The following is a 13,891-nucleotide window of genomic DNA, read 5'->3' as shown; positions in this document are numbered from 1 at the left end:
GAAGCCAATACACAAAGCTTACTAATTATGCCTGAACATTTCTCCCTTTTTTAAGAGAAAATAAAAAAGAACAATGTCCTTTTTCCTTCTAGGGCTTCAAATTGTCTAGTGTGTCCACCATAGTTCATTCATTTGTTTTGCCAATCTCCTTCATCTTCTTTGACGGTGGCTTCTTCCTTCTATAGAGGTGGGCTGGTCTTGGCCTGGGGTCCGTTCTCAGATGTAGGGGCAAAGTCTTTTGCATGATAAATCCATTAAGTCCTGTACCTTCCAAAATAATAGCTTCATTTTTTTTTAACAAAGGTCATTTTTAACATATTCTTCAAATCTTTATGTATCACTTCCCAGGCTTTCTTAATAATTTTACATTGCCACCACATATGGTAGCCTCTCATACCTAATCCGAGACTTCTCCAGCATGGAAGTCATGGCTGCTGTTCCCTTTTCAAGCCCCTCCTACTTCTAGGAGACAGTGGGGCTGGGGAAGATGGGGAATCTACTGACCCGTACCTCATCTCAACTACCCCTCCTCCACCTTCCTCCGCCTCAGACTGCCCTGACTCCCCCTCCTCCCTTGGCTCCTGATTTGCAGGTGGCATGACACCCCATAAATAACTAGTCCCCTCTCTTGGGTCATTCCAGTGGTCCCCTCCTCTGCCCCACCAGTCCCTGACATTAGAGCATGTTACTGTAGAATCATTCACTCTCTGCCTAACCTACCTTAATCGGTTGTTGTGAGGATAATATCGGGAGGGGGGGGGAAGAGAACTAGGTACACCATCTTCAGCTCCTTGGAGGACCAGCCGGCATATAGATGTAATAAATGAATGTATGAAGACAAATTCAGTTACTATTACTGGGTAATATCCAATCAACATGTTCCACCAGTGTTATGCATTCATTGAGCACCGCCTATTGTTGCTGTAGTAGTAAACCAGGGTTTGGCAAGGTTTAGCAGCCATGGGCCGGATCACTCCCATGGAGATTGTCTGTGGGCCGGGCCGGAATCACATCTGCGCAAGTCCGCAACACCGGAAATCGCTTCTGCGCATGCCCAGACGCCAAAAATTGTGCCTTCGCAGAAGCGATTTTTGGCATCTGGACATGCACAGGCGTGATTTCCGGTGCTGCTCAGCGAGTCCCCCCGCCCCGCTGCGCCAGTTTAGCGCAGCATGTGGGGGACTCGTCGAGTGGGCGGCTCAGTTTGGGCGAAGCTCGGGGGCCGGTAAAACAGTCTTCATGGGCCGCATCCAGCCCATGGGCTGCACGTTGCCGACCCCTGTAGTAAACCTTTAGAATTTGCTTTTTATATTAAGCAATATATAAATAATAGCTTAACAGTAAGTATATAAATAAATAGTAAATCTTTAGAAGGCATACTTCCTTTTTAGAGAAGCTCTCTTGCTAACTCCACATTCAAAATTTCAGCAAATGCTAAGCTTATGCTGCTATTTTTCCCCTCTTTTGTTTCTTAGCTTCTCTCTCAAGGCAAAAACCTAGGAATTGGCTGGGAATATTCCCTTCCCAAGGCAGAAAGTGAAAAAATGACAGCACTGAAGCCTAACTATACATGGGCCGTCACCCATTCCGAATGCTCCGTCTCGTGTGGAGGAGGTAATGTATCTCTGAAATGTTCAAAAATACAGTTTTATTGCAGACCACAGACTCTTTCCTGTCCAGGAATAGCCCTCACTAGGCACTTCCAGGCTGCTAGAAAATGTAACCTGTAGGAATAGAAAGCTCATTTATGGGCTATATAATTAGGTTGGCTCCTTCGTGTTATGTTAAATATGGCGATGGGGGGTGCCCAATACTTTGTTACGCTGATCTTCACTGTGCAGAGGAAAGTATTGCTTTAACATGACACTAGAAGAAGCAATACCAACCAATCATACTTTTAAGACTTCAAGTATTTCCACATGTCACTCTGAAGAACATTATTAGCTGGCCATCGGGAAGTAGAAGGAGCAGCAGTAACCAATTAAAGAGAAGACTTCCTTTTCTGGAAATTCAGAGCCACTGTTTCTGCTTTAGTGGGATGGTAGCACTTCTGGCCCAGTTCGTCTTGATGGGTGGCTGTTGGAGCAGGAATGGCAACACACTTGAACCTGTCATTTGCTGGTGATAAGTGCTCTGATTCCCATGGAAGAGCCTTTTCATTCCCATTGCCACTCTGACTTTTCCTTCCTTGATGGAGGACGTATCCACACTTAACTTTTGCCCTAACCCTTTCCAGGCAAGAGGTCTGTGCTTTAACACTCCCTTGTCCGTGTGTTGGTTTTTTGTTTTGCTTTTGCCCTGAACTTTCCCCACAAAAACCTTCTCTTTAGCGCTGAATCGGAGCAAACATTCTACCATTTATCCATCCTAGAGACCTTTGACCCTTTTCTTCTGTCCCTTCCTCCCTACTCCTCCACTGGAGATATCAGTGTTGTGTGGTGAGTCCCTGCCCCGCCCCCAAGTGGAAATAATGACACATGACACAATTATTAAGGTTAATGGGCTAAATAAGGCCACAGCTTTATTGGTTACAGGTGATGAGCGGTATTGGCTTAGGCATTGGTCCTAACCACCAGTAGGGGGAGTCCTGCTGATGCACATCAACTAGGAACTCCCCAGGGGTCACCAATAGGGGGCGTGCCTTAGGCCCTCACCTCCCCAGGTTTCAGACAGGGCCACGCCCCCCGGAATCCTTTATCGGACTACCCTTCAATACGCGGGGCAGGTGACGGTGCTACCTCCCCTCTTCCAATGCCTAACCACCAATACCAAGAAAGTTGTGACGATTTTGCTATGAGGTAGGCAAACACCAAGTGGCTGATGCCAATTTGCCAAGTGGAAAAATTCCTCCCAGGACCCTGAACGGCAACCAGCCAAGGTCCATAGCAAGGTCCAGGAATGAAAACCTTATAGGGCGGGAGGGTGGGAAAAGCAGGAACAGCTGGCAGGCGGCAAAGAGGGAAATCCCCGGCCATGTCCTGCTTTAAATAAGGCAGGCCACATCCCCAGAGCCAGCCGATTGGCTGGCCAGGAGGTGACGTGGCCGGGAATCCCCCCAATTGCGCGGGGGCTAGGGCCGTGAAGCCCGCAACTCCACCTCCTCCGAAGGGCGGAAGTGGCTTTGCTTCCACCATTCTCTGCTTCTGCTTCCTGGCTCCTCCTCGGTTCCATGCCAATGGTGGGGCTTCCCTGCTGGCAGAGCTGAGCAAAGAGGCCCCTCTGCTCCATTCGAAACATCTCCATCAGAGTAGACTGGGGCTTTGGATTGCTCTGTGAAGAAGGAGGGGTTCCTTGTTTCCTGGCTATGCTTCATAAAAAGTTGGTGGTAGAGGCAAACAGCTCTACCTCTCTTTTAAATCAGAACCAGTGAAGCCAGTGAAGGTCCTGTGTGAGTGCCTGGAGGCGGTTGGAGGATGGATGGCGACTAACAGATTGAGGTTGAATCCTGACAAGACTGAAGTACTGTTTTGGGGGGACAGGGGGCGGGCGGGTGTGGGGGACTCCCTGGTCCTGAATGGGGTAACTGTGCCCCTGAAGGACCAGGTGCGCAGCCTGGGAGTCATTTTAGACTCACAGCTGTCCATGGAGGTGCAGGTTAATTCTGTGTCCAGAGCAGCTGTCTACCAGCTCCATCTGGTACGCAGGCTGAGACCCTACCTGCCTGTGGACTGTCTTGCCAGAGTGGTGCATGCTCTAGTTATCTCCCGCTTGGACTACTGCAATGCGCTCTACATGGGGCTACCTTTGAAGGTGACCCGGAAACAGCAATTAATCCAGAATGCGGCAGCTAGACTGGTGACTGGGAGTGGCCGCCGGGACCACATAACACCGGTCCTGAGAGATCTGCATTGGCTCCCAGTACGTTTCTGAGCACAATTCAAAGTGTTGGTGCTGACCTTTAAAGCCCTAAACGGCCTCGGTCCAGTATACCTGAAGGAGCGTCTCCACCCCCATCATTGAGCCTGGACACTGAGGTCCAGCTCTGAGGGCCTTCTGGCGGTTCCCTCATTGCGAGAAGTGAGGTTACAGGGAACCAGACAGAGGGCCTTCTCGGTAGTGGCGCCCGCCCCGTGGAACGCCCTCCCTTCAGATGTGAAGGAAATAAGCAGCTATCTTCTTTTTAAAAGACCTCTGAAGGCAGCCCTGTTTAGGGAAGTTTTTAATATTTAATGCTGTATCGTTTTTAACACTTGATTAGAAGCCGCCCAGAGTGGCTGGGGAAACTCAGCCTGATGGGCAGGGTATAAATAATAAATTATTATTATATTATATATAAACAGGATCAGGCCTGAGGACTGGATGGTGAAACTGGGGGGGTCAAAACTGATGGATCTTGGGCTTCCAGTTGCCTATCTCTAAGTTGACCCCATGAACATTTTGTGTGTGTGAATGTGTAGCAAACACACACAGACATACACACTTGCCCTCCGATGTGGATGCTCTCAGCTACACTGCCTTGTATTCTGAGAAGGTACCCGGACACCAAGGCTCGATTTCAGACAAAGAGTAAATTGTAAGATGCCAGAGTTTGAGCAGCCTCCATATGGGGTGATAATCCTGTTGCTTGTTCTCTGTGAACATCTGCCACCTGGTTCAAAAGACCAAAACACTGGGAAAAGAAGAGCTGATGTCATCAAGAAGGTAAAGGTCAAAGTGACTGTGATCCATCAGAAGCTGTGAATCTGGTCCTTGTTTCGGCAGCTATAATGCAAATACTTTTGCCTTTGATCTAAGGCTGCTATGCTTGTCAAACTGTAACAGTATTTTTAAGTGATCAGTTTGTTCCCCAGAAAAAAAAAAAAAACCTTCCTTTCATCTTTTCGACTTTTCATTTACAGTATATGTGTTACAATCTCCTGGATCGTTAGGATTAGTTACTGATACATTACTGAATTTCACATGGCTAAAACTGGAACTAAACGCTTGGCAGCCTGTGTGTTTTTCAAAAGTAAGCAGCCAGGCTTCTCTGTTAGAAAAGGAAGGGGAATTTCCAAGGGAGAAGCCAAGGTTGGGAAGGAAGCCACTTAAGCTTTTGCCCATTCACCACTATTCTTATCGCTGGAGCTCTGGATATTAAAGAGCCAAAATAATACAGAACAGAAAGGCAGCTGGAGTGGGAGATTGCAGAGGGGAAAGAGTGGAAACCATTAAGCACACAGACATTCACTGCACTTTACACACATCGACTGGCTGAGCAGCAACGGGAGTAGAGAGCAGGCGGGGGCATGGCTGGCCTGCGTCCCAGGGGGCATGCGCCCATCCCGGGTGTGTGGCTTGCCATCCCCACAGGGGCTTGGCCTGCGTCCTGGGGGCATAGTGCCTGGTGTGCTTGGGGGTGCATGGCACATGTCTGGGGCGGTGGCCGCGATGGTGCCCCCCTCCCCGATGGTGCCAGGGGCGGTGCACTCTCCCCGCCACCCCATTCCTCTGCTAGTGCACACATCCATGGGGAGACATATATAGGTTGCCAGATATTTAGTTGTCATCTAATTTCCCATCGGTCACTTTGTCGTTGACAGCAGCGATTGAAGGTTTATTGTCTTACCTTGGGTTAAATATGCTTCAGGTTGAGCATTTTCAGGTTGCGTTCCGCGGCGACCCGGAAGTAACGGAATGGGTTACTTCCGGGTTTCGCTGTTTGCGCATGCCCAGACGCTCAAAATGACATCACATGCATGTGCAGAAGTGGCAAGTCGTGGCACGCGCAGACAGGGGTTGCGTTCTGCTCAGGATGCGAACTGGGCTCCAGAACGGATCCCGTTCGCATCCAGAGGTACAGCTGTATTTCTTCTGCTTGGGGGGGGGGGTGTTGCGAGGGGTGTCTGTTTCAGTTTGCAAAACTACTCTCAGATCATATCGGTAAAATGAGCTGCTAGCCCTCAGGGAACAAACCCAATCCCTTGAAGCCAAGGTAACTGCTTAGGAGAAGATGAGAGCCAGAGAGGTCGGTTGGCAAGGCCTTTGGAGATACGCTAGCCACTTCCCACTCCCAAGGCGACAGCTTCCCTGCTGTCCTATAAAATGAGGATCTTGGAGTAGGTCAGGGCCACTCTGGGGGAAAGGGAAACAATATTTTAGAAGAGACCCATTACTTGTGGGAGAAACCTGATATCTTCTATGGAGGATCCCCCCAGCAGCAAGAGGGATCCTGGTAATACAACGGTGTGATCATTATATGGGCATAAACCACTGGGTTTGTGAAGGGTGCGTGGATTACCTCCTGGTGACTCGCCTGCCTGGTGTAAAGTTTGTGGATGTCACACAAATAATCTAAATAGAAATGGAGAGGAGTCCATGGTCATCTTGGAACATGCTGGCATCTGTGGCCTGAGGAAATGTAGTTGTGTGGCCCTGGAAACTAAATTTAGGTTGCTTCAAGGTAACTTTCTCCGAAATGCTAACTGTTCCCATACCAGCTAGACAGGAAGAGCTAAGACGTGGGTAGGTAAACTAAGGCCCGGGGGCCGGATCGGCCCCAATCACCTTCTCAATCTGGCCTGCTGACGGTCCGGGAATCAGCATGTTTTTACAAGAGTAGAATGTGTCCTTTTATTTAAAATGCATCTCTGGGTTATTTGTGGGGCATAGGAATTTGTTCTTTTTTTCTTTTTCAAAATACAGTGGACGCTCGGGTTGCGAACGTGATCCATGTGGGAGGTACGTTCGCAACCCGCAGCGCTGTGTCTACACATGCATGTGCACATGCACAAAGCATGATTTAGTGCTTCTGTGCATGCACACGCACCGAAACCCAGAAGTAACCCATTCCGGTACTTCCAGGTTCGGTGTGGTGCGCAACCCGAAAACACTCAACCTGAAGCGTCTGTAACCCAAGGTATGACTGTATAGTCGAGCCCCCCCACAAGGTCTGAGGGACAGTGGACCGGCCCCCTGCTGAAAAAGTTTGCTGACCCCTGAGCTAAGAGGATGATGGTGCCATGAGAGCAATACAAAGAGGCCAAAAAAACATGTCTGGCAATTTGCAGAGAAATGCCATGTATAAATGTTTATATGCTAATACTTGAAGCTGGTGTTCTGAAGTGTTTTAGAGGAGAGATTCCACCCCAGATTCCATAAAGTGAACGGCGGTGGCATGGTCATGACAAATGAAAATGCAAAATTCCTGTGATTTTCTAAGTCAACTGAGTTGCAAATGGGTTTTCTTTTTCCTGGAAACGACATGGAAATGAGTTGTGAGTTTCTGCTTGGTGCCACTAAATTTCAAGAAGTGGATTGTACATCGTGTGAAAGATCCCGTAAAACATGAGAATTAACGAGTAAGGAAATGTCAGGAAGACAGACATCTGTTTTATCTGTGCAGATGAAAAGGCTGTGGTTGCCTTCCCTCCCAACGCTTGCTTCTCAAAACAATTCGGAGTAATTCCCTCTTGCTGGAACTATCCTGTGCTGTCACTGTTATCATTTAAGCCTCTGAACTTCTTGCTCATTAATTGTGCAGACAGCATGTGACGGGCAAGTCTATAAAATGCATGACCAGTTTGTCTGGAGGCGCAGCAAGCCACACATTGTGTAACAAACAAAAATAGCCGAGCTCAGCACATGAGGCAGACTGCAGTGTGGAGGCAGGGAGGCCTGATAATAGAAGGGGAATAAATTGTGGAATAGAATCCTTCCAACACTGGGTGAAGGGTTAAGTCGCCTCACACGCCGCCTTTTATTGGTAGTTTTGAAAGGAATTTACGTTCTGTTTTCTTTGTGTCAGGAGAAAGCAAGTTCATGCAAAGTGCTGCGAGGTAACAAAAGTATGCTGGCAAGCAGATCTGTGAGGGGAAGTGGGGGAAAGATACAGTAGGAAATGAGTTGGTCTCTGCTTGTCTACAGGTGACTCTTTGAAACATTTCCTTCACTGTGTTCATGGGACTTTGCCTTTCGTAGAGGATTCCCCATAGTGTGTCTGAGCAAGCAATGCGTGGCGTGTTCTTGAGTTATTAAATAAACCCTGAGAGGCACTGCCACCTTGCCGACCCCCCACAGATAAGTGTCCGTGACAGCAGAGGAGAAAGAAGGTGCAAGGCCAAAGGAAGTTATTGGGAAAAGCATCACCCATAGATTAGCAGGATGTTCTTCCCACCCTCTATAGGGGATGGAGCAAATGTTTAAGTCCAGTGGGCACAGGGCCAAACTGCTTGTTCCTTTCGCAGATACTATATGTCCATGACTGCACCATGTAGCCCTGTGAATGTGAGGCATTGCTTGCATGGGTCCACATGTAAGACTGCTGAGCTTTGAGATGGACAGCTGTACCCGTTGGAAGGCTTGGGTGCAGTGCTGCTCTGCCATCATACATGACCACATGGCCCTTCCTCAAACCTGACCTCCATACGATGTTGGACTACAAACCCCATCATCCCTGACCACTGGCCATGTGGGCTGGCCATGATGGGGATTGTAGTCCTACCGCATCGAGGTTAAGGAAGGCCTCTCTGCACACTTAGAGCTTTGTCTAAAGTAAACCTTCTGGGAATGATGCCATAACACAAAAGGCATGCAGTGGAACACACTGCGTGGAACACGCTTGCAATCTAAGCAACCACCACACAACTATTTGTGTGAACTAGACCGTTCCCATTATATAGGCACCATCCCTGCACTCTTGATCTCTGTAGCTCTATTTCTGCATAAGCAAATAAGACTGAGCAGATGCCCCCTGTCCTGTTCTGTTGCCCCTCTGTGTGGATTGATTTTGCCTCTTGTTGCACTCTGCTACCTTTGAGAATTTTCAAAATTCATTTAGGAATTGGTGCGTGCTTAGTTTGCGACAGTTTTCTGTTGACATTCTGTTGACAATGCCATATGTGCATTGATTTTAAAACTCTGTGCAAGAAGTATTGTTGATGTGATCGTGCAATTACATGAAGATTCGTTGTTGTCATGTGATTTAATCAATGCCCATATGCACTCCTGAGCTTCAGTAAACTGTGTACATGGTCTGAAAATTTAAAAGAAAGATTGGTGGACTGAATCATAGAATCACAGAACTGTAGATTTGGAGCGATTATCTAGGGTCATCTAGCCCAACTCACTCAATGCAGGAATCTCAACTAAACCATCAGTAACAGGTGGCCATCCAGTCTTTCCTTAAAAAGCTCCAATGATGGAGAGTCCACCACCTTCTTAGGGAGTCTGTTCCACTCTTGAACAGCTCTTACCATCAGAAATCTCCTTTCTTGTAACTTGAAACCATTGATTCAGGTCCTACCCTCCATAGCAGAAGAAAACAATCTTGCTGCATGATTAGCTACTTCAGAACCCCCAAATCCAGAGACAAGTTTGGACGAGGAGAATTTTGTAAATATTCCTAAATAGACTACTCTAAGAGAACACTTGTTGTCTTCTGCAAAAATCCGAAGCATTTCCCTGATCTGGTCACTGAAATTTTCTCACGTACATCCCTGTGCATTGAAAGGAAGCCAGGTGTTCTGGAACCTTCTCCCCAAAAGCTTAGTTTTATGCAGCTATACGTCACGTACATAAGCATTAGAGGGAAATCTTATCCAGTGGTACCTCGGGTTACATACGCTTCAGGTTACATATGCTTCAGGTTACAGACTCCGCTAACCCAGAAATAGTACCTCAGGTTAAGAACTTTGCTTCAGGATGAGAACAGAAATTGTGCTCCTGCAGCATGGCAGCAGCAGGAGGCCCCATTAGCTAAAGTGGTGCTTCAGGTTAAGTACAGTTTCAGTTTAAGAACGGACCTCTGGAATGAATTAAGTACTTAACCCGAGGTACCACTGTATATGATTACCAGAGCTGCTCTGAGATAATCAGTCATGTAATTAGCAAATACCTAAGGAAAACACCAGACTTGTTTATTTGAGCTGGGCACCCGAACCACAGGAGGCAATCAGAAAAACGAGATTGCTATTTACATTGGGTTATGTAAGACGTACACGGTGGATTTGAGATAACCAAGAGATTGGGTTTCGGATGCATGCAGCTGTTTGCAACTTGGTACTAGCCACCTGTGTTCTTTTGTATGCAGGTCAAATGGTCACAAAAGCAAGTTGCTACAAAGACGGGCAGGTACAGGTGGATTCTTCTTTCTGTAACCCCAAGACTCAACCAGCTCCTGGAATTGTTCCTTGCGAAATGGCAGCTTGCCCTCCCAGGTAATAAAACCCATCGCAAATTGTGTGTTTCCTCTTGGCGCATGCATTTATTTAAAAATGTTTGCAACACAACTTTTTGATGAAAAATTTCCGAGGCTTTTCCAGGGAATGTTATTGAGGTTTTGTTCAATCTGCACTGGCTTCCAGTTCGTTTCTGGACAAAAATTCAAGTTTCTAGTCACTGATTATAAAGCTCTAACCTGTTCCGAGACCAGGGGATTTGAAGGGCTGCCTTCTCCGACTGTCGGGAACGGCCCAGGCTGGGACCAGGAAATGTTGACCTGTGTATGGCTGCCCTGTCCCCAGTTTAACCCACTTCAGCCATGAATTCCTTTATTAGCCTCCAATTCCTCTTCTTTTTCTTTCCCCTTCTCCTAACCCACCACCTGTAATATGGAAATAATACAGTGGTACCTCGGTTTAAGAACAGTCTGGTTTAAGAAAGCTTCAGTTTACAAACTCCGCAAAACCGGAAGTAGTGTTTTGAGAACGGTTTGAGAACGTTACCTTGGTCTAAGAACGGAACCCGAATGGTGGAAGGGCACCGGTGGCAGGAGGCCTCATTAGGGAAAGCATGCCTCGGTTTAAGAACAGTTTTGGTTTAAGAACGGACTTCTGGAACGGATTAACTTAAAAAACCAAGATACCACTGTACTAGTAAACTACCTTAAAGGTAAAGGGACCCCTGACCATTAGGTCTAGTCGCGGGCGACTCTGGGGTTGCGGCGCTCATCTCACTTTATTGGCCGAGGGAGCCGGCATACAGCTTCCGGGTCATGTGGCCACCATGACTAAGCCACTTCTGGCGAACCAGAGCAGCACACAGAAACACCGTTTACCTTCCCACCGGAGCGTTACCTATTTATTTACTTGCACTTTTATGTGCTTTTGAACTGCTAGGTTGGCAGGAGCAGGGACGGAGCAACAGGAGCTCACCCCGTCACGGGGATTTGAACCGCCGACCTTCTGATCGGCAAGTCCTAGGCTCTGTGGTTTAACCCACAGCGCCACCCGCGTCCCTACCTTACCTGTTCTCAAAACCATTTAAACTGAATATTTGGATCTTCAGCCATGCCTGGCTTGATGGTTCTTAAGTTACGAAGACTCGATATATTGAAGAGTGAAATGCTGAGTATTATTACTATTATTTGGTAATAGTAGTACCTTTGTCTGCTGTCTTCCGCCTCCTGCTCTTCAGTATCAGGAGATGCTGTACAGACCAGACTGGCTTGCAGAAGGTTGCCCTGGCCTGCGCAGCATCACAAAACCAGCCTCCGCCTCCTCCAACGCTGTAGATATATTTCCAGAAGTGTGGCAGGAGGAGGAAGAGGAGTAGTGATGTGCAGGGTCCAAGTACGTTTCCTTCCATTTTTTGACCCTGCGCTCTGGTGTGAACCAACTGACTCAAGCCACAGCACAGAACCAGAAAAAAAGTGCCAGAGCACAGGAGCTAAAATGGGACATCTGGGATGGGATCACAAGCTGGGGTGACGTCTGTCCATCCAGGATGTCCTAGTTAAATCGGGACACTTAGGGGTATGCAATTACCTGCTATGGAGCCATAAAATAAGCCCTCCAGGTGTTGCCGACTTTAGGTACCATCAGCCCCGGGAAACATGGGGCATCATGGGAATTGTAGTCTATAATATCTGGAGAGCACCATGCTGGCTAGACTTTTGACAGAGAGCGGTTGCCAAAGGGCTGTGGTTCCTGCTCTCTGTGTCTTTCGATGCTCAGGGGTCATTTTCCACATGGCAAATATGACTTCTTGTCAGGATCTTAGTTGTGTTAGAGTATGAAAGAGGGGGGAACATTGAATACTGGAGATAGATAGGTATCACATTCAGGTTTGCATGCCTCTTGTTAAATATAACAACCAAACTCTCATTTGGGATCCTGCAAGAAAAAGGAATACAGTACAGAGTAAAATACTCTGCAAAAAAAAAGTGCCTACCTAGAATTGCAGTTTCAGAAAGAAGCATACGGTTTTTAATTTTTAGGCACTCCAGCACTTTGAGGACACTTCTAATTTCATTGATCCTGAATCATCGTAGTGAAATAGTTATTTAATCACGGCACATGTTAAAATGGGCAAGCAGTTATATCATGGCTCTGCGTGCACATATAGTGCCTTACATCATTTATGTGCACTCTCTCGAGTTAAAAGAGACATCGCATTGCCGTCTGAACCTTCCAGACATCATTTCTGGGTTCTACATGGGATATTTTAGAATTCATGGCTGCAAGCCCTGAAGGGGTTTGGCTGCAGTCCCAGATTTGAGCATTTAAGCCAGCTGAGCTAGCTCATGAAGTCTATAAATATTAGGCTTACACCAGAGCAAAGCTTAAGCTGGTTGTTAAATTGCTGAGCATAATCGAAACTTGTGCAGCGTAAAACATTTATGTAACGTTCTTCTCATGGGTAATAGAAGATGATGATACAATTCCAGTTAATTCCAGTTTAATCCTTATTTATCATTATTATTTATTGATTTGATTTCTCGGGTCTAAGGAAACGCACTCACTTCATTTGGTCTAACAGGAAGTGATGGCAAGCTGTAGAGCAGGGGGTGGCTAATCCCAGGTTTGGGGGCTGATGCAACTCGCATGAGCAATTTACACATTCGCTATCATTTGACCATGGGCTTATCCACACTTAGCTTTCCTCTGCTCCTTTCAAGCACTGTCCACATGTTAAAAACCCAGTGTTCAAATACCTTTTCTTCCTTTCTTTCTTCCTTTTTCTTTTTTTAAAAAGATATTTATTAAAGTTTCCAATTTTTAACAAACAAAAAGAAAAAACAAACATAAAAATATTAAAAACACTTAAATTTCACAACTTATTTTCTTGTAACTTATTTCCCCGACCTCCTCATACCTCCCCTTCTTGTATGCCCAGTTTGAGTTGTTTATACAGCAAATCCTTATCTCAACATCTTAAAATGTTATAGCTTTAAATTCTTACAAAAAGAAAGTCATTTTATCATAATTACAGCTTGAAACCACTTAAGTTCAATCCAACATCATTCAACATTCCTTAATTTTACAATATTTTTGTAGATAGTCCTTAAATTTTTTCCAGTCTTCTTCTGCCGACTCTTCTCCCTGGTCACGGATTCTGCCAGTCATTTCTGCCAGTCCCATACAGTCAATCAGCTTCATCTGCCATTCTTCCAAAGTGGGTAGGTCTTGTGTCTTCCAATACTTTGCGATAAGTATTCTTGCTGCTGTTGTAGCGTACATAAAAAAAGTTCTATCCTTCTTTAGCACCAATTGGCCGACCATGCCCAGGAGAAAGGCCTCTGGTTTCTTCAAGAAGGTATATTTAAATACCTTTTTCAGTTCATTATATATCATCTCCCAGAAACCCTTAATCCTTGGGCACGTCCACCAAAGGTGAAAGAATGTACCTTCAGTTTCTTTACATTTCCAACATTTTCTTTCTTCCTTTTTCTGCTTGGTAGGTTTCCCTGTGAAAACCTGTTCTTTAAAGCTTAACTGGAGCAAATGGCAATCTGTGAAAAAGCTGAATGGACATTTCCTTCAACTGAGCACTAAAGAGCGGGTTTTCATGAGGAAAGCTTGGAGCAAACAATAAAAAATAAATGCCTGGATTGAGAGCTTTTAAGGTACCTGTGGATAAGCCCTTATAGTGATATTCAAACTAGGCCACTAACAGCAGTGTTAGGTACGGATTGAAACAAGGTGTTCTGTGGGTGTGTGACAGAGATGGCCCCATTGTCTCCCCTGACATGACC

At 46.3% G+C, this 13,891-nt stretch overlaps 1 protein-coding gene across 2 annotated transcripts in view; it reads left to right on the top strand.

Moving 5' to 3' along the window:
- The window catches only part of ADAMTS16 (ADAM metallopeptidase with thrombospondin type 1 motif 16), a 92,097-nt gene that overhangs the window by 52,420 nt on the left and 25,786 nt on the right, over positions 1-13,891 (top strand). For both annotated transcript variants that reach the window (XM_083519054.1, XM_083519055.1), the window contains 2 exons: positions 1,476-1,614; positions 10,007-10,133. In XM_083519054.1, coding sequence (XP_083375180.1) covers positions 1,476-1,614; positions 10,007-10,133 — 266 coding nt within the window. The remainder of the gene's footprint in view (positions 1-1,475; positions 1,615-10,006; positions 10,134-13,891) is intronic.

This window comes from Podarcis liolepis (genome assembly GCF_965112155.1).
Source record: "Podarcis liolepis genome assembly, chromosome: 8".
NCBI classification, from domain to species: domain Eukaryota; kingdom Metazoa; phylum Chordata; class Lepidosauria; order Squamata; family Lacertidae; genus Podarcis; species Podarcis liolepis.
The sequence above is the reverse complement of the archived record's forward strand: the minus strand, read 5'-3'. Positions and strand labels throughout refer to the sequence as shown.